Source organism: Gossypium hirsutum, chromosome A11 (assembly GCF_007990345.1).
Source record: "Gossypium hirsutum isolate 1008001.06 chromosome A11, Gossypium_hirsutum_v2.1, whole genome shotgun sequence".
NCBI lineage: Eukaryota > Viridiplantae > Streptophyta > Magnoliopsida > Malvales > Malvaceae > Gossypium > Gossypium hirsutum.
In genome coordinates, this window is record NC_053434.1 from 12,073,782 (window position 1) to 12,101,749 (window position 27,968).

General features: G+C 32.8%; 2 protein-coding genes and 2 pseudogenes across 2 annotated transcripts; 2 read left to right on the plus strand and 2 right to left on the minus strand.

Annotated features, from left to right (window-relative positions):
- Nucleotides 1–13,226: 13,226 nt before the first annotated feature.
- LOC107922866 (uncharacterized) lies at nt 13,227–17,389 on the plus strand. Its single transcript, XM_016853071.2, has 6 exons — nt 13,227–13,418; nt 13,537–13,585; nt 14,338–14,482; nt 14,711–15,007; nt 15,125–15,384; nt 16,973–17,389. The coding sequence occupies exons 1-6, from the start codon at nt 13,373–13,375 to the stop codon at nt 17,226–17,228; spliced, it is 1,053 nt and encodes a 350-aa protein (XP_016708560.1). The 5' UTR covers nt 13,227–13,372; the 3' UTR covers nt 17,229–17,389.
- A 141-nt stretch (nt 17,390–17,530) lies between these two features.
- On the plus strand, nt 17,531–20,603 carry LOC107923588 (probable protein disulfide-isomerase A6; annotated as a pseudogene).
- A 238-nt stretch (nt 20,604–20,841) lies between these two features.
- Nucleotides 20,842–23,653, minus strand: LOC107922918 (uncharacterized; annotated as a pseudogene).
- Nucleotides 23,654–24,960: 1,307 nt separating this feature from the next.
- LOC107924429 (uncharacterized) lies at nt 24,961–26,737 on the minus strand. The gene has a single exon (XM_016854875.2). It carries the CDS (start codon nt 26,432–26,434, stop codon nt 25,271–25,273), a length of 1,164 nt encoding a protein of 387 aa, XP_016710364.1. The 5' UTR covers nt 26,435–26,737; the 3' UTR covers nt 24,961–25,270.
- Between the last annotated feature and the right edge of the window lie 1,231 nt (nt 26,738–27,968).

Here is a 27,968-nt window from a genome sequence, read left to right on the forward strand (position 1 = left end):
CGCAAATTTGATCGTTGTAATAGATAAGAGTTCTAACTCGTTTGCTTATCTTCAATAAACTAATCTGTTCCACATGTTTAAAATCTAGAAAAAATTTAAAAATATAGTACTCGTCACCCAAAACATTAAACCTACACATAAATTAACAAATTACCTTTGCTTCGACAACAATATAGGGACAAAACTCAAGTTTTAACGACAACGCCGGTTACCCCTTGTGCCAAGTATCCTTTAGATCAAAATTTTTACTTCAAATGTTAATATGGAAAATCAAAGGCCTGGTTCTTTTTATAAAACTTTTTTATGAGGGAGAAAATGCTCCCCCATAGAGGCATGGGGCGAGGTAAAAAGGGAATTTTTAATCCCGAGAATCCCAAGTTGCATAGGCTCGGAGGCTGAATCAATAAAGTTGGTTGGGGGTTGAAATGGCTAAAGAGAAAACTCTCCCTACATGGAGCATTTTCAACTAGCATGTGGCAGTAAAACGCTTCCTACATGAATCGCTTTCACTGGCATATCAGACAAAAACACCTCCTGCAGGGTGCGTTTTCTCTCTGGACATTTCAACCACAACAAACTCTACTGCTTTTGCCTCTGAGCCCCTACAACTCGGGATTCCCAAGATAAAAAAATATTTTTTTACCCCGCCCAATCCCCTTAATTCGGTAAACGAAATTGTTTTTTTCTTTTTTATTGTGTGTTGAAATTTATAAGGTTTAAAGATTTATTTTTCTAAAATTTATAAGGTTTAAAGATTTATTTTTCTCTCACTTTGAGGGGGACATAGTCATAGCTTTAAGTTGTGTTTAGGTTCACGATGATGTCATGGAGCTCGGTGGCCTACAAATTTCATATGTCGTGTGAGTATAACACCGTCACTTGAGAAACCAATATCACTTTTCACCTTGAGGTCTAAGTTGACGGTGGTTATACCATCTCAGGTTGAAGTGTAACTAGGGCTTCAAGATTACAAACGTTATGTTGTCAAAGGATGGAGCATAACCAGGGCCCTTGTAACACCCCTATACCATGTTCGACTTAAGGAACCTGATATAGGAATATTACATTTGGTGCCAAAGTAATTCTTAGCTAATCACTAATATATTAGAACATAAAAAAGGACACTAACATACTTAATATTTTTCCTAAATACTTGTCATTCTATTCAAAATTTTAAAACATACCCTATTGTTGCTTGAAGATGTGGTGAGATGAAAGCTTGCAATCTCAAAATTCAACTCTTCAAAAATTCCTGTACCTAATCTGCACATGGAAACAAACCGTACGCTGAGTACACCCAGTGGTATTTCTATAATTCAAATACTTAAGGTAAAATAATATATATATACATTAAATCTTACCACTATTTTACCTTTAATAAATCTTTCATGCATTTAAACTTTAATTTTTAATTTAATAATATGTATTTTAAATAGCTTTTCTTCATTTTAATTATATATATTCTTACTACATCAATATCCATTTCATGCATTTCATCAATAACCATTTCATAAATTTCATTTCTATATCTCAATTCAATAACTTATTCTCAAGAAAATATTCATTTCTATTCATAATCAATAAATAATAATCAGTTGTTCAGTACTTTAATATAATCATTCAGTAATCATCAGTTATTCAGTAACATTAGTCTTTCAATAATTATTTAAACCAACATTTTTCAATAAAAGTAATTATAATTAATTCATATGATTATATTCAATTAACTCATACACTATTTCATTATTTCCTATTCATTCTATTTTCACTTCTTATTTCGATATCTCAATTTCAATTCATAATTTCACTTTCTCATACTTTCAATAGTTCAATAGACCAAATTCATTCGATTTTCTCATTTCATTTATTCAACTGATTTCAATATCGATAATTCAATATTTAACAATTTCATGAGCCTTAAGTTCATGCTTCAAATCTCATGTCTCAATTCAATTCACAATTCAACTCATAATTTATTTTTCATAATTTAATAGTACGATTAATCTTTAATTTTCTCATTTCAGTTATTCACCCTATTAACAAACCCGGACCTTGGCAGATACACAGATTTAACCAACACACCAATACGACACTCAGTGCCTCATTGGCTTTGCCGAAGTAAACAGTAATAGTACGATACTCAGTACCCCATCGGATTAAACCAAAGTAACAGTACGACACACAAGGTGCCTCATCGACTTAAAGTCGAAGTAACAGTACGACACTTATAGTGCCTCATCGGCTCAAGGTCGAAGTATCCCTGAACACTTCCAATCCTATGGCATGCCAACTATATCCGACTCAGCCTGACTAGTTAATAGGGTATTCAAATCATTTTTCTATTTCAAATTCACTTTCAATTCAATCACAATTCAATTTAAATTCACTTTTTCACTTTCTAATCAATATACAATTCAATACCAATACATATTTCAGATAAGCACATATAATCATACTTTGATTCAATTCAATCCACTTTTCAATCAATACACAATTCACATATTCACCATATTCATAATTTAATTTACTTTTATTCAATTCATATTTTCGATTCATTTTCTAATCAAGTTCAAATCACTAATCACTTTTCAATTAATATACATTTCAAATAATCACATATATTCTTCATTCAATTCATTTTATTCAATTCAAATCACTTTTAATTTCCAATTTGTTCACATTTAATTTCAATAGCCATAAACACTTTTAAATCAATTTCATTCAAATCAATATCATTATTTCAATTACATTCCTAAATTTATCTACCATGCATTTTAATTAAAATATAACAATTAATAATAAATAGATTTAAATTATAGTAATACAAACCCGGATTTACTTGATTATTCTTCGATAACCTTCTTCTTTCCTTTGTGTGCCGATGCTTCGAGTTCCTTGTTAGCTATGAAAATAATAATAATTTACATTGTTAATTACAACATTAATTTATAATAATAATTAATTTTTTATCCAATTTATATTTTAGTTCCAATTTAGTCCTAACTAGATTTATCTACTTTTCTAATTTAATTCACACTCTATTTCTATTCAAATTTCATCCAAACTCAAATTTAACTACTAAATTTTCAATATATTTCACTAATTTTGAATTTTCCTCAATTAAGGACCTACAACATAAACTTATAGCTTACTTTACAGTTTAATCCCTTTATCAATTCTAATCAATAATTCTATCAAATAAATCCCTAATTCATCTTTTTGTTCAACATAAACTATGTTCAAAAACCTTAAAACTTCCAAAACCTCAATTTAATTTCATCAAAACTTTGTTCTAAAGCTTTTAAAACATCAAAATTAAGAGAAAAGGACTTGATTGACTTACCTTTTAAAGTTTAAAGCTTCAAATCCTTAGTTTTTTCTTTTCTTTTTCTCCTTTCTTTCTTCCTTTCCCGTTTTGCTCTCTGTAACTTTCTTTCTTTTTCTTTTATGTTTCATCTTTGTTTCTTTTATAATATATATATTAGTTTATATTGATAATTGTTTTTATAAAAATCTATTTAATAACAAATATAATTAATACAATTGTACAATCATATAATTTACATTTGTCTCTATTTAATTTGTTTATCTCATAAAAATCTTATAATTTAATTAATTATCAAATAAACATCTTTTATTTAATAATAATAAATAATAAATATCTATTTAATTACTAATATTTGTATTACAAATGTTTTTATTTTAATTAATACACATGGACTTTATCTCAGCCATACATTTGTCATAAATCTAATTTATTTATCAACTAAAAATCTCATATTGTAATTATTTAATTAATAATTATCTTTTACTTAATAAATATAAATACTAAATATCTATTTACTAATTAATTATTTGTATTACAATTGTATACATATATTTTCCTACATTTGTCTATTTTTATCACCTTACACTTGTCATATTATAATTTATTTTTCTAATATAATAAGATTAAATAATAATAATAATTATACAACAAAATTTCTAGACATTTCCTAATATGCCGTCTCAACCTCCAAATGTGGCTTAATTGCCCATTTGGTCCCTACTATTTTCTTTTAATCTATAATTAAACTTTTACCCTTTATTTAATTTAGTCATTTTTACTAATTACTCTAAATTAAGCAAAATTCATCTAATTTAAACCTAATTAAACATATCACTAGACTCATAAATATTTCTAATAATTATTTACGAACTCATTTCACTAAAATGGAGGCCCGATATTGCACTTTTTCGATGCCCGTGAATTTTGGGTCATTACAGCCCTAGTTAACAGTGGTTATGCGAGTACGACAACAAGTTTCTCCTCGTTAGAGGAACATGCTTTATAAAAACTAGACGAAAATGCAATAAGAAAAACGGAGGGGCCTTCTAGTATAATCAAGTAATTCGTGTTGTCTATGTTCACTAATGACAGTAACCCTGTTAGTAAAACTTGTTACCCCCCAAATATTTCATAGGTTATAATAACGGGGTCACCGCCTTTAGTAGAAATGGATAAAATGAAATAATTGATTATACTAAAAGGTCATTGTGTTTTTCTTCCTCGTACTTATGTTTGGGTTTTATAAACTATCTTCTTCTGACGAGGATAAAATTGGTTATTGTGCCCGCATATCCACTGTCAATTAGAGCCCCATTTATGCTCCATCCTTTGACAGCATAACCTTTGCAAACTTGAAGCCCTAGTTACACTTCAACCCCAGGCCATATAATCATTGTCAACTGGGATTTTGAGTTTCAATGTGATTCGGCTTCCTAGGTCGTGGCTCCATACTGTCATGGCAGATGAAATTTGTAGGTCACCCATGTAACACCCCCTACCAGTATTCCGAGCCTAGAATAGGGTACGAGGCATTACCGAACTTAATATGATCAATCATGTAAAAATCAGCCATAAAATTTCTTCTAATTAAAAACTTTCATACATATGTTTAACATCCTTTACATGGGCTTATGGGGCCCAAAACATACATTCAGGGTGGTTCGGGACCAAACCGTAAACATATGAAACTTTTGCAACACTTAGAAAATTTTCACACTTTGGAGAGTCACACGCCCGTGTTTTCAACCCGTGTAACTCTCTGTTTATAACTTCATCACCCTTGTCAGTCGTACACTTCATATAAATAACAAGAAACGTGTATGGCTCATTTCTCATTAAATTTCTCATATATATATACACAATTTCACGTTATGTAATCATACAACATATGTCAGCCATAGCTCTGTAATCTAAATATATTTTTATAACAACTTATCTTGATTTCATACTGTTTCATATTTAAGCTTAAATAACCAAAGTATTTGAAATATCGTCTTTATACAAATAGTACACATGAGGTATATAATTCCATAATTATGAATAAACACATTTATCAGACATTTTCCATATTCATATACCAATGTCTCATGTCTCCATATATCAATAACCGTCATTTTCATGAGTTCCAAGTTCAATTTCATAATTATTTGTCTCGTGTTCAATTTATTCCATGTCGGAACTTTATTCATTAATACGTTTGAATTATCAATACATATGGACAGTACATTCAAGATGAACAATTATATAATCACAAATGAATTCATTTATCAACCAAGTTCTATACTCATATCTTATCAACTCGTACTTCCTGTATCACATAATTCCATGTAACACTTACCAAACTTTGTCAAATTAGTGAACGTCTTACGGAATTGAGTACTTCGTTTACTCGATGTCATAGTTCAACTATGGTCTTACACATCTTCATTTATCGATGTCATAGCCCAGCTATGGTCTTACACGAATCACATATCTCAATGATGTCATATCCCAGATATGGTCTTATACAGTAGCATATATCATACCGATACCATATCCCAGATATGGTCTTGTACGAAAATCACTTGTCACTTGTAGCCGAAGCTACCACTATTCACTGATCAGGTAGCTGGAGCTACCATTTTTCACTGATTAGGTAGTCGGAGCTACCATTTTTCACTGATCAGGTAGCAGAAGCTACCACTTTTCACTGATCAGGTAGCCGAAACTACCACTTTTCACTTGTCATTTGTCATTGATCAGATAAGTGTAGCCGAAGCTATTACTTATCACTTTCACTTATCCTTGATCAAATAAGTGCAGCCGAAGCTATCACTTATCACTTGTTGCTATGGTCCAACTATGGTCTTTTCCTTCAATTCATCTTGTCACTGAACTGAAATGCTCAATTTGATCATTTATTCAATTTTCATGCTTTTACATTATTCACGATTTTATCATCAATACATATGAAATAACACATCATGAAATTCATAAAATTAACAAATAATCACTAAAATTTAGCCATATAAACTCACAAGTACAAATTTTGTATTATAATGATAATCATAAATTCATAATAAATATTCCACATAAAACATTATATCATTTCTAATCCAACACTTATCAATTATAATCGGGCATGTGTTTAATTTATACACGAGTCATTCATATATTTTTCCTCCTCCTCCTCTCCATCCACATCCTTGGTATAAATAACACACTTGTAAGTAATCTTATCCATAATTTTCACTAATTACTTATATGAATATTCAGACTATCCACCCGTGTTGTAGTCACTAAATTATTTATATCTGAAGCTAAAAAACTCAAAATTAAAATCCGCTAATTTTTCATGAAACTAGACTCATATATATTCTTACCATAAAAATTTCATAATTTTTGGTTGGGCCAATTAATACAGTTTATTCATTGACGTCTCCCCTGTTCTGCTGTCTGACAGTTCCGACCCTTCTTCACTAAAATTTAATTATATCCTCGTACAAGATTCGAATGATGTTTCCGTTTATTTCTCTTGAAAATAGACTCATTCAGGATTCTAAACATATACATTTAAGCCCCTAATTATTTTTATCCAATTTTTGATGATTTTAAAAAATCAGAACAGGGGAACCCGAAATCATTCTGACCTTGTCTCACAAAATTTATCATATCTCATGATTTACAATTCCATTGCTTACATCATTTCTTCTATAAGAAACTAGACTCAATAAGCTTTAATTTCATATTTCATTCATCCTCTAATTCCATTTCTACAATTTTTGGTGATTTTTCAAAGTTAGACTACTGCTGCTGTCCAAAACAGTTTTAGTGCAAAATGTTGATTTCCATTTTGCCCCAAAGTTCACAATTCATACAATTCAGTCCTTGCTCAATTAACCCCTCAATTAAGATAATTTTCTCAATTAATACTTTTCCTAGACATTATAAGTTATTTCATAACTATTGAAATTCATAATTTCTACATACAACTCTAACTTCAAACTCTTTTACAATTAGGTCCCAAACATTCACTTTCTATTCAATTCTTTCAATAAAATCAGCATATAAACAATATAAAGCTCTAATTCCATGCCAAATAATCATATAATTCCAGCACATATTAATAGAAACTTTCAATTTCTTTCATAGAATAAAAAACTAATGAATTTAACAAGTGGACCTAGTTGTAAAAGTCACAAAACACAAAAAATTCAAGAATAATCAAGAATTGAACTTACCTGAAGTAAAAATATGAAAAACCAGCTTAAGGGAACTCTTCCATGGTGTTTTTTCTGATGAGAATGCAGAAAAATAAAGAGAACTCTAGATAATTCCACTTTAGTCCTAGCTTTATTAAGTAAATTTTGCAATTTTCCAATTTTGCCCTTAATTCTCCTTATTTCTTGCTGATTTCATGCCATTGCCGTCCAGCCCAAAGAGACCTTGGGTCTATTTTCCTTTTAAACCCTCTTTCTTTTATCATTTAAGCTATTTAAACATTTCCCAAAATTTTGCATTTAATACAATTTAGTCCTTTTTGTTCAATTAACTATCAGAACTTTAAAATTTCTTGACGAAACTTTAATACTGACTTATTAACACTCCATAAATATTTATAAAATATTTATGGCTTGATTTAAAATTCTCGAGGTCTCGATACCTCGTTTTCGATTCTAATTATTTTAATATTTATTTTTAGTACACTATTCACTACTTCAAAATTTTTCCTAACTTCACATTTAACTTATACTCACTAAATTAATAATATTTCTGACTCATTTTTCTGATTTAGTGATCTCGAATCATTGTTCCGACACCACTGAAAATTAGGCTGTTACAACCCAGCTCCACAGCACCACCGTAAATTCAAACATTTCTTAAAACTATAACTATGTTTATCTCAAACACGGATAAAAATAAATCTACAACTTTTAATTTCCAACCGCAAGTGAAAATGCGTTTTTAGGTAAGTGAAAATGCGTCTTACAAGGTGTGCTTTCATTGCCACATCAGCGAAAACACGCCACGTAGGATGCATTTTCAGGAGAGAGACTAAAAACGTGTCCTACATGGCTCGTTTTCACTGATGTGGCAGTGAAAACGTGCACTGTATGACGCACTTTGTTTCCTCTCTCCAAAACCAATATAAATCGATAAATTTATAAAATTTCAACATAATTTTTCAAATAATTATTTTTCAACATATTCTTTTAAATTAACCAAAACAATATATAGGTGTTTTCTCATTGGTATTTTTTCTACTGGATGTCTGAAACCCCAACCATATATTATATATTTTTTATTTGAATATATTATATTTGTTTTGAGGGCAACTATATCTAACCCTCATGGCCTGGGTTTCTTCAATTGGAAATTTGAAATAATAGATGAATGGACAAGTAAGCAATGTAATTTTAAAATAATACTTGTAATGGGCCAAATTTGCCCGGGGCCTAAACATATTAAAACCAAATAATAATAATAGTTTAAGCCCCTTACAAAAATCACTAGCCCAATTACACTACCTCAAAGCCACCAATGGCCCAAAGTGATTTTCAAAACAGAAACCCTAGCCCTTCTTTCCTTGTGCGCCGCTACCTTCACATGCTAAGTCAGCACTTCGTTACCCAAAGACCACCATTCTTGGCATCTTGCACCAAAATGGTAACCTCTACCTCGTTGACTTCTTCCCCAACCTACAAATATGGCAAGAAAAAGAAAGCAGCAAGCAAGAAGGAAGCAGAGAAACAGAGGCAAAACAGTAACAATAAAAATAGTGTATTTGTTTGGCTATAGAAGCCATCAGCTAATGTATAAGAAGCAGAGATCAATAAAAAAAGAAAGAGAGTTCAGAAATTAAAAGGTGATTTTTTTTATATTAATCTTTCATTTTAAATAAGGTATAAAGCATAAAAAATGGCTTAAAAACCTACTTGTTTCCTCATATCTCACCACCGTCGGAGGTTTCCTCCATCTGCGGAAGCCACGGAGACCCTCTGAGGTTTTGTTCGGGCTTTGAAAGAGGGGTGAGCGAGGCAATTTGTTGGATTCTTTTATTTCTTTTCTTCTTTTTTTCTTTTCCTTTTCAACTTTTGTCCCCTAAATCTATATCTAGAGTGAAAAAAAAGAGAAAAAAAGCCTCTTTTTGCATTCTCCGGCCGCCGTGGATTGCAGCATCGTTGCCAGCGACCAAACCCTTGGCCGGATTTTGGAAAATGAGAGAGAGCTAGGGGGTTTCCTTGGTTTTTTTAAGAAGAATGTCAAAATGAAAAAAAATTGAAAATTTTAATTTAAATAGCAGAATGAAACGACGTCGTTTTGACTTATTGCCCATGGACACTAAATGGCGTCGTTTTGGCATGAAACGAGCCGACTCGACCCGCCTAGCCAAGGTCTGCGTGTTTTGTAGCAGAAGGGATAATTGCACCTTTCAGCCCTTCCGCTTTTTAATCAGTTTGTAATCAAGTTTCTTTTTATTTTTAATTTGTGCCTTATAATTTATTTCAGTTTTCAATTTAGTCCCGCGTAAAGTGCTGCGTTTTGGAGGGAGGGGATATTTTCCCTTTGGTCCCTCCATTTCATTCGCGCATTGCAATATGGTCCCCTATTTTACTTTATTTCGACTTTTGCCTCATTACATTCCATTCGATTTTCAATCTAGTCCTTTTTTTGTTTATTCATTTATTTTATTATAATTTAGACTCTGAATTTTATTTTAATCTCGATCTAATCCTTTATTTACTTAACTTCAAGCTCTTATTTTATGTGTATGATTGTTCTGTTTTATTTTATTTATTTATTTATCTTCTTTTAATATTTAAATTGTTATTATTTTTATTTTATTTGCATTATATATTTTTTATGCCTTTATTTATTTTTCCTTCCGTCATTATTGTTACTATTATCATATTATTTATTCATCTATTTTTTATATTATATATCCCTCATATATATATATATTAAGGATTTTAATGCTTACATTCTCTTCATTTAAATATTTGTTATTTTTATTATTTTCTCGCTACTAATAATTATTTATTTGTCCTTCAGTCTATTATTTGTTTCTTTTATATATTTTTTCGTATTTCCTTTTTATTATTTTCCCTTTTTATTTTACTTACTTGTTATTATTATCATATTATTAAATTAATTAGTTTTGCATTGTTATTACTATTATTATATTTATTTGCCTACTTTATTTATTACATACATTTATTTTATCATTTATTTATTCATACCCTTTTATATAAATTTGAAATTCTAGATTTTTATTATCATATTATTATTAATATTATTATTTTAATTTGTTTTACACAATATTTATTTATTCATTTAATATTAGGTTTTAGCTTCAAATTTTTAGTTTGTTATTCTTATTATTTGTCTTTTTGGTTTGTTTATTTTACTCTATTTTCGATCTTCGTATTGTCATTTATATTATCGCATTTATTATTATTCTGTTATGCATATTAGCACCGTAATCCATTTTACATTTTGCTACCAAATTGTGTTACATCTTACTTGACACATTAAATTTTGTTTTTTAAAATAATCGATGCTCCGCGTTTTGAAATTCGAAAAGTCGTTCCCTAACTTATGGGGTTTTAATTTTCTCGATGAATCCAAAAACCCGAACTTTTTAAAGCATAAATGAATTTTAAATAATCTCGAGAATTACGAAAGGATTGTGTTTTAACTTATAGAATATGATTTCTTTCTAAAACCGAGATAATTGAATGTCTTTTAAAGTAAATAATTTTCGGTGTTTATTCTCGTTTTGGGAATTGTGTCCTAACTTACGGGACATAATTCTTTTCCTCGATTAACGTGAAACACGCCATTTTTTCAGAAAATTCTCGATTAAGCGATAATTTAACGATGAATTGTATTTTAAGTTTCTTCAAAGTTTTCAACTTTCGACAGTAAGACATTAATTAATCAATTAGGTACCAATTTTGGGCGTATCGATGGTGCTAACCCTTCCTCGTGCTTAATCGACTCTCGAATTCGTTTCTTGAATTTCGTAGATAAAAAATTATAGTTTTAGTAAATTTAGACTTTTATTAAAATGATTAAATTATAAGGTGATTCGATCACACCTAATAAAAAGGATTGGTGGCGACTCTTATATTCGTTTTCGTTTTCGAAATCAAAGTCGACCCTTTCAAAAAAATGGTTTCGACAATACTTATTGTTATGAAGGCTAATTCATTACTTTGTTATGTAAGGAATGGGAAAAAGAATAAAAAAAGAGAAATGAAATGAAACATGGAAGAAATATTTATAACATATTTAAATTCTTTTACCTACTTTTTAATATATTAGATTTTTTTTACATCCTAGGTGAACCAAAACATTTTATATTAAAAAGTTTTTATAAAATTATTTCAATAAATGATTATTGATAGAATGGTAAAGATTTTTATTTAAATTTATTAAATTAATATTCGATTTTTAAATAATATTTTTAATTATTTTATTTGAAATAGTATATAAAATTAATAAATAATAAAAATATTTTTATAATAATATTAATTACCCTTTAAAGTAAGAGTATTTTAAAAATTTCACAACTAAATTGGTGTCAAGTTGATAACACCAATTCAATCAGGCATTTTATATATAGTATAGATATATATTTTGATGTATTCGGTTATTTGTGTTATACTTATGTTATCTTTAGCGTTGTATTTTAAATATTATTTGATGTTTTCTTTGTGTTGCTAAATTTCATTAATATTTTCAATAATTTGTCCATCTAATTCAATTAAAGAAAAATTTGTGTTTTCATATAATTTTTGTATCGTGATTCAATTCATGAGATATTTTTCGTATTTATTAGAATAATTTAACTTAGATAAAAATTTGTATAACATGACGTATTTATGTGCATATTTTATACCAAGGGCGGTACCAAAAGGGTTTACATTTCAATCTCAGCTCCTCTAATAAAAAGTTTTTGGCTTCACCCATGCTTTATACTTGTTTAAATTATTGTAAGCTTGTATAAAATGTTACATATTAATAATTTATTTTATATTAATTTTGATATATTCATGCTGCCATTATACTCTTTTATCACATTTTTATAACATGTCTCAATTTACAGTGGCACCCGTTTCCTTAAAAAGACAAACAATTAAAAGTGGCGTCCATCACTCTTCTTAGAAAATAAAACAACATTAATTTTTTTCTTAATTTAGTCTTTAATTTTTTTTGTATAGATTAGTATTAAATTTAAATTTTATCAAATAATTAATCTCTCATAAAGTAATTAAAAGGTAATGATACGATATTTTGAAATAATGTCATATGACTTATACCATCATTTCATTTTTTTTTTATAATTAGAGATAATGGTGGATTGAATTCTTTTTTAAAATATAATAAGTAAAAGATGAAATATTATAAAAGAGCTAGTAGTTGATAAAATGTTTTAATTTTAGAAGCAAGGTTTGAAATATTAATTCATGTCCTTTTTTTAACTCTATTTTTAATTTTCATATTTAAAGGTTTAGTTGTGAGATCTAAAAATTATATTGATTGTGTGTTTATAAAAATTAATAATTTATTGCTTGAAATTTTATAAAAAAAGGATCATGTCATATTTGGTATCTAAACTTTTACAACTATTTTAATATGGTACTTGAACTTAACTTGTCATTTTCAATATGGTACCTTTGATTGGCTAAAATTCTTAAAAATACCATTTTTTATAAAAAATTATTAAATTAGGCCAATATTTTTAAATAAATTACAGAATTAAGTCGAGAAAACGAAAACACTTTCAACATAGAAACCCAGGCAAGACATGTACTTCATATATTTTAATTTATCATAATTTAGTTATTTTATTTTTATAATAAAATTAAAATATTAAAGATTTAAAAATAAATAATTAATTCATTAGCCAGGTAGTGAAATCTAGATAAAAAAAAGGAAAATAAAGAGAAAAAGTGAGGAATTGGAAAATAGTTTAAAACGCAGTCGTCCCGACGTTCCTTTTTGTTCAGCTGCCTCCCTTGTCGCAGGCGTAGAGCGCTGCAAGAAAACTCGGGGGCGATGCTTGAGTGGAGATTCCGAGTTTCACTCCATCATCTAGTCACCGGTAATTTCTATAACCCTGTAGTCTTTTTCTCCTCTTCCATTCGATTTTCATTTCTCTTTTGGCGCTTCCCCTCTATACCCAAAACCACGAAACTGACACATTCTGAAATTTTCCCCAGGTTACGCTGGCCTTGTTTCAGCAAGGAAAATAGTGCTTCCTCTTACTTGGCAAGTTTCTCAGTTTATTTGTTACTAGTTCGTTTGTTTAATATATTTTTTATAGTGCCTTAGCAATTTAGCCGTTTCAATGCCATAAATTTCTTTGTGTTATGGTATAAATCGACTGAACAGTGTGAAAAGGAGTTAAAACATTTCTCACTTAAGTTTCGAAATTGTTTGTTTCTGAGGCACCTCTACGAATCCGATTCTTGATTATTTAGTAGTCTTTTTTTTTTTTTCTTGTTTTGACAAAAAAAAAAAGTCATTTGCGGGTAATTTATTTCTTGCTGGGAGTTTGGATATCCTAGACTTAGATTAACATTGGGTAGAGGGAACTATTACATTTTCTATATTATCGCCGGAAGGCATACTGTTAGGCATCTAGCTTGGTTTCTTGCTGGAGGATGAGAAAGGTTATTCTTAGTATGAGAAGAGTCGTAGTTTCATGTTGCGCTTGTTTACTGAAGCAAAGACAATGAGCAATTACAATTGGATGGAAATTTATTTAGGGCGTATGTTGCGATTCCTGAGGGTGTCATTTAAATTGATACTTGGTCTACTCTCTTCAACCATCAAGTTCCTCATTTTTTATTTTTCAACAAGCTTTCATTTCAATATTAGGAGCAGAAATAAGCAGTAGTGCTTTCTGATTGAAATCTTACAATTAAGACATTATGAGCATGATATACCTAAAACTGGAATTTGTAGATTCTGTTTGTACATATTATATATGAGATTATCTTACTTAAGAGTGGTTGCAGCATCCAACCAAAAGGGCTTGAGAGCTTAAAGCGGTCAGTGCATACTTCGAACGACGATGGTGATTTTGCGGAATTAGGCTTACCGGTGGAAAGGGTTGGAGGTGTAATTGCGAAACTGATGACAGAAAGGCCTCAACATTTTGTGGTAAGCATTCTTGATATTTCTTATCCTCTCTTTCCTCTCTCTATTGCCAAGCTTGTCTGAGCATAGCTGCATGTTTGCAATCCTTCCTGCATGTTTGTTGTATATTTTCCTTTTGATATCTCTCTGCTAGTGGATGTATAACAAATAAATTTTTACCGCTATTACTGGTTTCTATGTTGTCAAATGTGCTCTGACTTGATTACCATCTAAATTCTCCATTGCATGTAGAAAATCAATGGTACTAAAAAGAAGTTAAATGGGTCACCATTTAAGGAAGACAGCTGCCTTAACATCAAGGATGTATCACTTAAAGTTGGGAACTCTTTTGTTCCTTCTCTAGATCTTGAGAACAATGATAGTGGAAGATCTACTTTCAGAACTTCAAGTTCTGTTACGATTAAGAATGCACCTTCTATAATTGACTTTCTTGAGTTAAAGGAGGCAATTTCAGTTTTTGGTAAGGTTATAAAGGTTTCCAGGAGGCCTGGTCCATATGGACTTGATAATTGGGACATTGAATTTAAGGTATTTTTCCATCTCGGCTATATAGACTTTCCTTCCTCCTTTGTCATCTCCTTTTTTGTGTATGGTCACCTATTCTTTTGGCCAGAACATGATAAGTGTTAATGTATGCTTTTCCAGAGATTGAAGTCAAGCAAGAAAGCATTATCAGTTGGCTATATAACTGTAAAGAAAATGCATCTCCGAATTTGGCCACTGCAGTCATTAGAAACTGTTATAGTTAGAATTAGCAACATCAGCTTAGAGACTGCAGATTCAACAATACACTCTGCATGCAAATTATGTGGTTCTTTGAAGGGTCTTGTGAGGATGAAAGAGGATGTTGTGGATGCCTTATTTAGTTTGAAGGGTGAAACAGACACAAAGAGCATACTAAAGAAGTAAGAAATGTTCACCATTCTGTCATATGTTGCTTACAATCATGCATATCTTCATACATTCATTATATTTGGGTATGCTTGTGGTCATGCATGTTATGTCGCCCTTATGGTAAACTGGAAGTGGGACATGTATGAAGACTACAGGCAGCTATCTGAGTGAAATTGAAGTTGTTAATAAGCTTATGACTGCTTTTCTTGCCGGCAGTTCTACTCACTTACTGAGCTTTGCTCTTGTTGCTTTTAGATTGTTTTGGTAGGGATAGGTAATTAAGTGTCACATTAGAAATGTGATTAGAAAAAACTTTTGTTCTTGCAACTATGAGGAAGTTCTTCCTCCGTTTTTAAAGGAACTTCTCTTTGTTGTGGGACGGCCTGAGTGCCTTCAGGTCTGAATCAGAAATTACTTTAGGAGGTTTGTTAATGTTGAAGTCACTGATTAGCTACTAGGGCTTCCTCTCCTACCCTCATTGTTTAGTGGTAACAAGTGCAGTGCATAAGCTCCTTTAGAGAGCTAGCGTTGAGCTGTAAGTTGGCCGAGGTTACTTGAATATAAATGGAAATTTTCTAAGGAGATTTGAATCTCACACTTGAAAGGCAACTTTTAAATTAGTTGAAACCATAACATAGGATGCCTTCAGTTTGCCTTAGTCAATACTTTGTTTTTTATTTACTCATCACTATTGTCATTTTTCTTATCAAATATGTAAGTTCTTCTGAATTCAATCATTCACTGCTAGCAAGAAATGGTTTGCTTTTGATAGGTGCTACCAATATTATGGTTTGAGTAACTATTATCCCTATTCACAGATATAGTAGAACCTTTTTCTTCCTTTTTGGTACTCATTATATGTGAAATATTTAGGTTTAATTATGGTCTCCGTCTTTATACTTTTTACACATTTGAAATTTAGTCTCTCTACTTTTAAATTCAAGAATTTAGGCCCTCTATTCTTTTGATTTAATAATTTAAGTACAATTGATAACACTGTCAAAAGGATTTCTGTTAAATTGGATTTTGTGGTTTTTTCTAAAAGGTTGCTTACATGGCCAATATAAAGCCGTGTGGAAGCCATGCAAGCAAAATAAAAGTATCATCTTTGAAATAGTGTTTTAACTTTACAATTCCATATTTAGAATCGAAAACCTTACAGCCTCATATATAATGTTACTTGTTTATTTAGCCTTCCATGCTTGTAGAACTGGTTACATGGACAAATTTTTTATTTTAAAATGTCATATAATCTAATTTAGTAGAAGTTTTTGATGGTGTTATCAATTAAACTTCACTTATTAAATAAAAAGTAGAGGGATTAAATTTTAAATGTGTGAAGAGTGTATGGATTGAGAGCATAATTAGACCTAAGTATTATTATAGTTTTGTCAGATATAGAGGTTCTGGTAGAACCTTTTCTTTTCCCATGTGCTTAGTTTATGGAGCACTAATACTTGCTGTATATATTAATTAATATTATTATTTATAGTAGTTGTAAGCGGCAGGATTAGTATTCAGGCTTTTTGTTACACAAACATTGATAGTGGCATTTTGTAAGTTGGTTCATACTAACATAGTAGATTTTGTTATTGTTAGATTGAACTCTACAGTGATTGATGAGTCAAAATGGTCAGCTCATTTACAGCAAAGCGACTCTCCGTCAATGGCGATGACTGAAAACGGCAATGCTGAAGGTCATTTGGGGTTTAAAATTGGTGGACATTTGGCTGACTTGGAAAGGGAAGTACTTATGAAGAAGATTTGTGTGGAAGACTTGCACCGTTTGCATCATTGCGTGCTACACCTTGAAAATCACCCTCTGAAAGCTCCATCAACAGAATCTGAGTTGTAAATTCTCAGCAGCAATTACTAGAATGGCTTTATCAGAATTTGAGTATCAAATATACGGCTTTTGCCTCTGACAGCTTCCTACGGGAAATCTGTTGGAGCCTCAATCAGGGTTCAGCCCATGTAAACTCAAGAAAAATTTTCCAATTTTGTTCTATATCATCACCGTCGTCTTCCTCAAAACCTTTTTAAATATATATATGCTATTATAACTTAAAAAGTACTGAACCGTTCATGGCCAATCCACGTTTGGCTTATTGGGATACGGCGGTCCTTAATTAAAAATAATAAGAAAAAGCCAGAACTATGGGCCGAGCTATCGCGGTATGCCATTTCGCCGGAAACAAGTTACCGTGCGTTCGCTTGACCAAACAGGTAGAGGTCAGAGGCATGCTATCCGCTGCACAGCATGATACAAAAATGCGCCAGCATACTGATAATGATTTTCGCCAAAAGAAACTATGTCGCGTAGTTTAACGTTCCATCTGATATGCGCGCCACCATCCATTTCAAAAGTCCAAAGCTACGAGCAAGGAAAAATCAGCAAGCTAAATTAATTTATCCAAAAAAACTGATTTTTTTATAATAAAAAGTAAAAATCAAATGGAATTTTTTAAGCCTGGGAAAATTATAAATATCGAAAATCGGAGAGAGTGAAAAGGGAGGAAGCTATAAACAGTAGGGAGAAAAAAATGAAGTTTAAGGTCTCGTTAGCCTTGGAAATCTAAGCATTGTTGTTGGCCTCAGCCTGGGCAGACGATGTCCTCGTGCTAACCGAAGAAAACTTTGAGAAGGAAGTTGGTCAAGACAGAGGGGCTCTCGTCGAGTTCTATGCTCCTTGGTAACAATTTTTGAATCCCGCATTTCTGGTCTCCTTTATTTTAATTTGATTACACTATATCCTCATTAATCGATCGTCGGATCTACGCTCAGCAATTTGAAATGAGAATATCGATGATTTTCTCTTATCGTTTTCTCTTTGTTTCTCTGACTTGTTTATTAGGATCACACTCTCTACATTACTGTACTGCTAGATATGCTCCTTTCTAGGCACTTTCTTACCCTTAATCTCAAGAGTTAAAATTTCGTTTATGTTTCTTTAAAGAAACATTTTTTCGGTGTTCTCACTTCAGGCTGTAGATTTAGAATTATCTTCTTTTTTTTTTTTTTTAACTATGGCAAAGAAAAAAAAACTAAGGTCCAGGTAGTTATATTCTCAACATTGTGGGTTTTTTGGTCCACAGGTGCGGACACTGTCAGAAGCTAACTCCTGAGAATGAGAAGCTTGGGGCGAGTTTTAAGAAGGCTAAATCAGTCTTGATTGGAAAGGTTAGTGGTTCATAATTGCACAAGTTTGGTTGTGAGTGCATGAACTATTATTATAGCTCAGGGCCTGTATTTGTACTTCTTGTTTCAAATTCCATTGTATTCTTTCTGAATTCTGATATTTCCTTATGATGCTTTTTTTCTCCTTGGTCTTGTTTTCTGTTAACTTTGTTTATTGGTATCTAAATTTTATTTAAAACATGACTTTGGTGCATCAAATTGGTTTTATCTAGGTTTGATATGAGGGACCTCGTACAGCAGAGTCTCTTGCTGAATTTGTAAACACTGAAGGAGGTACATATTTGTCTTTTCCTTCATAGAAATTTCTAATTGCTTGGTGTAGGAAATTCTATTTTGAGGTGAACTTGCTGAACGTAAACCCAGAAGGAGTTTCCTAAGTTCATGTCTTGTTTTACAGGAACGAATGTGAAGATAGCCACTTTGCCATCCAATGTTGTGGTTCTAAACGCTGATAATTTTGACGAGGTTGTTCTTGATGAGACCAAAAATGTGTTTGTTGAGTTTTATGCACCCTGGTAAGCATGTATTCTTCTTTCATTTTGTGGCCAATATTTCCATTTCCAACTATAGCAAAGGGAGCTTTTCATCTGTTCTGGATCCCACATATTTTACCGTTCAACACATCATGACATCGACATTTGTAGCAAGTTTTGCTGTTGGTATTCTTTTGCTTTCATTTTCCTACAGAATGTGTTTACCATGTTATTGGTTGGTTTTCTGCCAGGTGTGGCTATTGCAAAAGCCTTGCTCCTGTAAGCATCTATATTGTTGTTTTAATGAAGTAAGCATAATAATTTTGGTAGAAATACTGATCGCCATTCTAACTCTGTGTTTTGGCAGACCTATGAAAAGGTAGCAACGGCATTTAAAATGGAAGAAGATGTAGTGATAGCTAATATAGATGCTGACAAGTACAAGGATCTAGCTGAGAAGTAAGCGTAAGTTTAATCAATAAGCGCAGTTTTGTTTACAGTTAGGGAATGTGTCAATGGATTTTAAGGGCTTTGCTTTTAAGCGTAGGTATGGAGTAAGTGGGTATCCAACATTGAAATTCTTTCCAAAAGGCAACAAAGCTGGTGAAGACTATGATGGTGGTCAGAGTTTAGATGAATTTGTTGCTTTCATCAATGAGCAGTGTGGCACCAATCGTGATGCGAAAGGACAACTAACTTCAAAGGTTAGTGGCTCATAGTATAAACGATATACCGAGTTTGTCATACCAATTCTCCTATAACAGATTAATTGTTCTCCCTTTACGTTTTTTTGCAAAGGCTGGTATCTTGTCAAGTTTGGATGCATTGGGGAAGCAGTTTGTGGCTGCTAGCATTGATGAGAGGAAAACAGTCTTCTCTTAGATTGAAGAAGAAGTTGAGAAGCTTAAGGGCTCCTCTGCGAGGTATTCAATTAATTTCTCAATGTTCAGCTCCGGAAAAGAACTTGTTGTCAATCCCTTGTTCGGTGTTTTTGTTTGAGTCAAAGTATTAGACTTCTATGTGTAACTCTGGTCATGCTGTATGTTGTCAGTTATGGAAAGATATACTTGAAAGCTGCTAAAAGCTATTTGGAGAAAGGTGCTGATTATCCCAAGAAGGAAATTGAGCGGCTGCAGCGCATTCTTGACAAGGTAAGAATTACTGTTGAAATACAAAGTAAATTTTAAGTTTAAAGATTACAATTAAAGTACTGCCATCACTACAATGAAATTATGTTCCTTACGGTTGAAATTCTACAATGTTGTGAACTAATGTTGATGATGCTCACTTCATCAATAAACCATACTTTCCACTATGAGCATCTATTACTTAAGGGAGTATATCCTTGGTTTTTTTGTTTTTCTTTTGGTGCAGTCAATAAGCCCAGCAAAAGCCGATGAATTGACGCCCAAGAAGAATAGCCTTTCAACATTTGCTTGAACTTCATAGGTCATTGCGTGTATTACGCTTGTGTAATGCAGTGCACCGTTGGGGTTAATTTTCCACCTTTTTGAGGATTGATCCTGGTATTTGACCTCTAATTTTGAATCTTGAGAGATCTTCCAGCCACAAATCACTTGGCTTTTCATTTGAATTAAGAACATACGGCTGTAGAAGGAAAGAACTACTTCGACCTATGATAGAATTCTTTTACTTTTTACATTATAACACTTTATGAGGTTTTTTTTTTTTTTTGGCTCAATACTTGTACCTCATTTTTATTCAATAAAAAGCAACGTATGCAGGCCTCAGTTCAAATCTGAAGAAGCTGCTTGGCTGGGAATCAAATGATAATTATGAAATAAAATTTGGAGATGTTGAAACTGAGGTTTTTAAAACAAAATTCTGATTTACAACGGGGACGTTGCTCCGATATCAGGAACAGTGCAAAAAAAGACGAAGAAATCAAGAATATTCAATTTCTTCAAGGATCCAGAAAAGTATTGCTCTGCGCTTCACTTTGGCAAAATCAATTACCTGCTCCAACAATGGGTCAATTCTACGGAGAAGGTAAGTTCAAAATGATGTTGAAGGCGGGTTTTATCAGTCATTTCCCAAAACCATCTATGGCCCTGGATTCATCCCCTTTCAAATCCATATTTGACACACCACAAGATTTCTCTCGACTAAATTCAGGCTCTGAGATACTCGTTGAGGAACACTCTTCAGTCTGATATTCACTGTCACAGATGAAGGACTTCACAAATGAGCATGGCCGTTCCTCAGCTTCAATACTAAGCGAATTCTCTTGGCCTGAACCAAATTGCAATTCTAAAGATGAGGAACTAGCTGGCTGTGTTTTCATATGTACAGACCGCATGAGTGCTGCTCTGCGTAAGTCAGCAGAGTGGCAAATGTCACTTGGTGAGGATGGAAATTGGCCCTCTGTATCTGAGCCTCTTTTGCGAGGCTGTGAACAAGTAACAGCACTGACATTTCCAGGTAAAGAATATGAACTGGTTGAAGGAGTGGAGTAGAAAGCATTCAGTGGTCTTTGATATTTATATGGTGGACTAGTAGGCAGGCTATCAGAATGCGGGAAGCAAGTGTTCATTGGTGTTTCAAAGAATCTCCAGTCATCTGAATCTTCCGACATTGGTGAATATTGGCATGGCATTTCATCCCTAGAAACAATAATCAGGACTAGTTTTCAAAAATGCAAAAGCTTAATCATGTTGACAGGAGAATCCTAGGAATCATTATCGTACAGATGAAGCAAGTCAAACGCAGACAAGAAATAATGTTATGTTCCAAAATTAACATCTGCACGTGCTAATGCCATACTGCTTCTACAACGTCATCTCTTATTAATTCCTTTAATTCAATATGATACAAGTGTGAATAAAACCCAAGAGAACTTGAAAAATAATCACAGTCCAGCAAACCTACATCAAAGTGCTTAAACCTCTATGCAAATACAATCCATCTTGAGCACATAAAAACTGAAAGACAAGACCTCAGGATGCAATCCAGTCGCAGGCTACAATTCAATATTTCGTCCTAACGGGAGGAAAATATTTGAGACAGATTACCACAAAGCCGAGCAATCTTCAAGTCCTCGACTATGCCAAACATTGAAAAGTATGTATAACAAGTCAATAGTTATAACATTGATCAATTAGTAGCTCAATTCCAAGAGTGAATCATAACATGGAAAACCCAAGTAGTCCCTTCAATCTTTCCTATTTCAGGATTGGTTTATAATAGAGAATGTTCGAAAATCAAGACCATAGAAACCAGATATACTTGGGTTGAATAAGCTTGAGAGAACAAGTAACCTGGGATAGAACATGCTTTCAGACCTAGCAGGAGATTCTAGGAGATATTCAGGAAGTGGGTCCCCAACAGTTAATCCATTCAAACTAGACGCCATTATCTGCAAACAAAGACTTTTAATTTATCAATAATTGAAACCCTTCAATGCAAATATCTTAAACAAACAAACAAACAAACAAATGCCTTGCGTAGATAACCTAGAAAAACAAAATTAGAAAATTCAACTTTCTACCCTTTGATTGACTAATAGGATACAAATTAAGCAAAGATTAAAAGTTAGAAAATTTGATAATTTTGTGTATTTAAAAACAAGTGAAATAAGTAAATAAAGAAAGAAGAAAAAACCTCACTGAGGTAACGCTTGTGCGAACGGAGATTGTCGAGATAACCTCATCTTCGGGGTCTCTGCTTCGTTTCCCATTTGGGGATGGCGTCGACGATGATGTTGATTCAGGACCCATCACGGGCTCTAATTTTTTGTTTCTTCTGGATTATAATTCAATTAAAGATTTGGGATTGGGACATTGAAGGAGAAGAAAGTAAAATAATTTGGCTGGGAGATATTGAGAAACAGGAGGCCAGGGAAATCGGAGATATAGTAAACTGTTTCGCTGGTGTAGGATAAACGGGTTATATCATTTTACACGTGTGAAGAAAAATGTAATAAAAAGGTTAATGCAAAGCATCGAGCATCGTGCCTCGTGTATCTATTTAAACATTAATTTGTTTTTAAGATAATAAGCCAAATTTTGATTGTTGATTTCATAAATTAATTTTATTCATTCACTTATCTTTCATTAAAAGAAAAGTTGAATAAAACAAGAAAAAAAGACTTTGGGTTTTACATAATATAATTGAAAGAAAAATGTATTAGAGGTTGGAGAGGTAAATATTAGCTGAAAATAAAATGACAATAGTGTGAAATCAAAGGGGAAAAATGACCCTTCACATCAACAAAGCTCTGAAAAGAAAAATCCAATACCAAAAATCATCGTCCCACTCCAATGTAGCATTTAAGACAAGTGACATGTCAACCTCAACAAGATGCCGACGACAATGGATGATTATATATATAAAGCAAGGCAGATTAAATAATGCAAACTCTCAACATCACAAAGAATACTAAAGAAAATAAGTAAATGAATGAATGATCTGACAGAAGAAAAGCTCATCTTGGGTATTAAGTGTTACCGCATCTGTCTTCATTTATTTGAAGAAATCCACCAAATTGTTTACCATCGCATACGTAACATGGTGATGACAACGTTTTGTATGCTACTTCAATGTAATTTTGGTGTGAACTTTATCAACGAAAAGAAAAAAGGATCTGGGCCTGGATGCGGGCTGTGAAACCCAAATTTAGAGTTAGTGGTAGCATTAACTTAACTAACATAACTGTAGTGACAAGTAAATGAAGAAGTAGTATATAATACTCCATGGACATAGGGAATATAAAAAGGTAAGGGGTAAACCAAAATTGATGTTTGGATGCATTTAGCTGTAGGAATCTGTGTAGTGTGGGTCCACAGTCGGCGCAATTGGCTAAAAATATCTGACGCAAAACTGCACAGCCATGAGGTAGGGCAGAACCCCCAACTTAACCTCAAAAGATGCTTAATTAGTTAAATGCAGCATTTGCCAACACTAATTTGAAGAATAGCATAAACCCAGATTTCAAGAGCCTAGGACCATGATTCATTCTTTGTTTAGTGTCAGATTAATTTGAGCTGGGACCCCTATTTAGATTCCTTTAGATTATGAGATCTTTTCAATCTTCATACACCATCATCTTGTGGTGCAGTGGACGCGTCTTCAGTGGTTCATAAAATTTAATTATTTTCACCACTCTGATGAAATCTTACCCTAAATTAAAAAGAAACAAGCATTATCTTGATGTCAGTGCCCATGTGCGTATCATCAAAAATGAGGCACTTTCAATAACCCCAAAATGCGTATATAAATCCATCCACACAAATCCAACTTTGATATACCATAGAAGGAAAATCTGGTCCCAATTAAGTTTAAAGATTAAAGCCCCAGCATGCAACCCCCGTCCCAATCAAATGCAATCCAAGGGCACGGAATATGGATGAGAAATGAGAAACGCCCAAAGGGGGTCACATACAAAGTCTTTCAAAGGCAGGTGTGGGTCATGTCTTTAATACCTAACTTTGTTAAAACACAATGTCTCCCCCATGTGGGTCTAATCAAAGTTTATGCCCAAGATAACAACAAATGCTTACAGCTCAACTAACAAGAAGAACATAATCCATGTGGGTCAGCTAATTTCGAGACTCCCAACCTCATAAACGTGGCAGATATTAGCTACCCTCCCACACAATCCCCTTCTCTATCGTACACTACTTAACAATGGACAATGGCCTTTCGCATTTTCCATAAAAAGTTAAAAGCAACCTGAAAGATCACAGCTTTGGAAAGGAGTGAACGGTGGTGATCAATAAAAAAAAAAACTGGTCCATAGTGAATACCCCCACACTAGATCATCAACTTACGTAAGAATCCACGCAAAGAAGACAACAGACCTTTATATGTCCACATGGTTCTACGGTGATTGCAGATCATGAAAACAGAGTCTCATGCAGTAGTCTCAGATAAAAGTCTAAAACAGCAAAACAAATATGCACCACAATGCAACCTCCTCCCATATAAAACTCTGTTTTACTACTACAACAATGGATTAATACCTTTAAAAAAAAACCGTAAATCACAACAAAAAGCAGGCAGCTGAAGAAGCTTTAACTTAGGATTAAAACATAATATAAGCTTCTTTTGTACTGGTAGTCAAGAGAGGCAAATAAGCTAAGCTACCTTAAACTTAGGATTAAAACACATAAAAACAGTATTTTACACGATGTTAATATCCTTAAAATCCAGAAGAAACTATACATAAAAAAGGGACCCTGCTTTCAAGTGCACCGTCCTCCGTTAACTACCTGGATGACACTGGATTCAAACTTCTGGCGAGTCCGTTAAGTGCACCGTAACTTTTCGAGCTGAAGCTTAAGCAACCAAATAATCCTTGTCTGTAAGGCAAGTAAGTCCTCTTCTTCATTTCCTCAGCTTGAGCCCTGTTTGTGGTGTAGTGCAACTCGTGCGGCGACGGAGGAATTCGTCGTTTTGCCACCCCATTGGCTGGCTTCCCGGAACTCACTTTCTTACCAGCTCCTTGTTTGTTTTCCTTTTGCTTACGTTTTAAAGGGGGTGGCTTTTCATGTTCCATTTGAATCTTTTTCTCTTTTGATGATGAAAATGAAATGGAAGTCCAAAACTTTTCCTTCCCATTTCCTCTCCCTTCACTTTTACTCCTATACAAAAGATCTTTCAGGAATATCCATTTCTTGGAGTTTCTGCCCGAAGATGAAGATCGTGAAGAAGACGCAGAAGAGGACGGTGTCGTTTCCTTTGAAACGTCGGTTTCTTTCAATCCTTCCAATATCAGCTTACTAACTTCTTTTCGCTCTTCTCTTATGCACTCTTCTTCCTCTTCTTCCCATTGGAACTCCGGGTTTCGAAGGGGTGATAAAGATCTCGCCTTTCTGTGAAGAGATCTGCTTCGCAGTTTAAGATCCCTTCCTCGTGATGCTTCCGGCTTGTTTAAACCGTCGTCGTCTTCCTCGACGTATAGATCTAATAAAGGAGCTAGATTCTGAGGTCTTTGCAAGTGAGAAGAGAGCTTCATGGGCCTGATCTGGCCGTTCAAGAACAACTCGTCCGCCGAACTCATTGATCCAACGGTTACAGACCCATTGCTAGAGAAGCGAGACGAGAACTCGAACTCGAAAGACGAAGCATCTGATTGTCCCGATATCGCCAAGGACTCTGACTTAAGATGATACGTCGGGGAAGGAGATGAAGACAGAATGAAGTGCATGGGACTAGCCGGCGCGCTAAAGAAGTATCCCGAGGTGGGACCACGGCCAGGGCTCGATGGTGCACTAACGTAGGGAGAGGAGCAGGTTGAATCGAAGTCTTCACTGAGACGCGGCGTTTCAGTGCAGTCGCCATCATTGTAAGAAGCAGAAGACGAGAGATGAGTTGCAGTTCCGGTTTCAGGACTAGCAGTATTATTGTCGGGGTTTTGAACTAAACCCATTTTGAGTAAAGAAAAAGCGTTAGATAAGATTTAGAAGTGAGGGCAGCCGGTGGAGTAGCTTGCGGGGCACGTAATAATGGAGCAGGCGGTGCGCAGGGAGCGAGGAGAAATGCATATGCGAGGAGAAGGTTGCTCTTTTAGAGAGATCAGTGTGCAGCAACAATAATCTAAGTACCTCGGTTTGTTTTTGTGTGTGTGTGTGTGTGTTTTTATAGTGTAAGTTAGTTTGTTTTGTTTTTGACATATATTATGTTTGGATTGAATTACCGCTTTACCCCGCTACTCAACGTTCTTCATTTTGGATACATACATCATAGATTAAATAGGATTCGTGATTAAAAATGATTAAACAATATAGAATTGAATATGTTGTGGGGTGAAGAACTCAAATTTTGTTTATCCCAATTCTGGCCATTTTACCTAAAAATGTACTTTAAAAATTTTAATTACGAAAATAGGTTGTTTATTAGGTTATTTACTGGATTAAGCTGTTTTCTACGAAAACGCATCTACATGAGCACGTTTTCAGAGTACGTGTCAGTAAAATGTTCCCCTAAAAAAATATTTTATCTTTTTTTCAGGGTTAGGGTTTTTTATTATTTAATTGATTTAATGTTAATGTTTTTAATATTTAGGGTTAAGGTTTTTTAAATTAGGGTTTTTAGGGTTTTAAGGTTTAGGGATTTTAGAAAAAAAATTAATTGAATTGGGGTATAAATTAACTATTAATTTTAAATACTAAATATTAAATTAGAGTATATGGTATTAGGACTAATTGATTAAATTAGGGGTTAATTTGGGGTTTAGGGTTAATTGATTAAATTTAGGGTTAATTGATACATAATGGTTTAAACATGCTATTTTGGTATTTTATTTCTTATAATATTTTAGTAAAAAACCCTTAAATAACTCTTAACGTGTAAATAACAACTTAGTAATTCGATTACTTCAACATTTAGGTTTTTTTCCCTTATCAATGGCTTAGATCATTTTATTTTTGATCCACCGACTAAGTTTCTTTTACTTTGTAACAAGCTCATTTCTGATTTTTTTTAATTATTAATTTCCAATATACATACACGAAAAAAAAAATCTCAAAGATAACATGATTGCAACATATATACATATTGGCGCTATGCTAAGTTTAGGGTTTCGAGAAAAAAATAATTGAATTAGAATTTAAGATTTTAAAATTAATTCATTAAATTAACTATTAATTTTAAATATTAAATATTAAATTAGATTTTAGGGTATTAGGGTTAATTTATTGAATTAGGGTTTAGTTTTTTAAAATAAATTTGTGTTTAGGGTATTAGAAAAAACATATAAGCAATATAATTTTTTTGTCTTAGGGTTTAGGGTTTAGGATTTCTGCAAGAATAATTCTAAGATTTCTGCAAGAATAATTCTAAGTAGACATTTCTAAACAAATAGTGTCGAAAAACACTTTAAAGTTTAAACAGGATGCACTGTCAGCAAAATTTTTGGAAAAAGCTCTCACGTTGGCGCTCTTTTGCTACAGTAGTTCGGAGAA

What these genes read in the sequence shown, in the direction of transcription:
- LOC107924429 (XM_016854875.2), bottom strand. Translation starts at nt 26,434, where the DNA reads ATGGGTTTAGTTCAAAACCCCGACAATAATACTGCTAGTCCTGAAACC.
- LOC107922866 (XM_016853071.2), top strand. Translation starts at nt 13,373, where the DNA reads ATGCTTGAGTGGAGATTCCGAGTTTCACTCCATCATCTAGTCACCG. An exon ending in AAAGGCCTCAACATTTTGTG is followed by an intron (nt 14,483 to 14,710) that starts GTAAGCATTCTT and finishes CATTGCATGTAG; the next exon opens with AAAATCAATGGTACTAAAAA. An exon ending in ACAAAGAGCATACTAAAGAA is followed by an intron (nt 15,385 to 16,972) that starts GTAAGAAATGTT and finishes TGTTATTGTTAG; the next exon opens with ATTGAACTCTACAGTGATTG.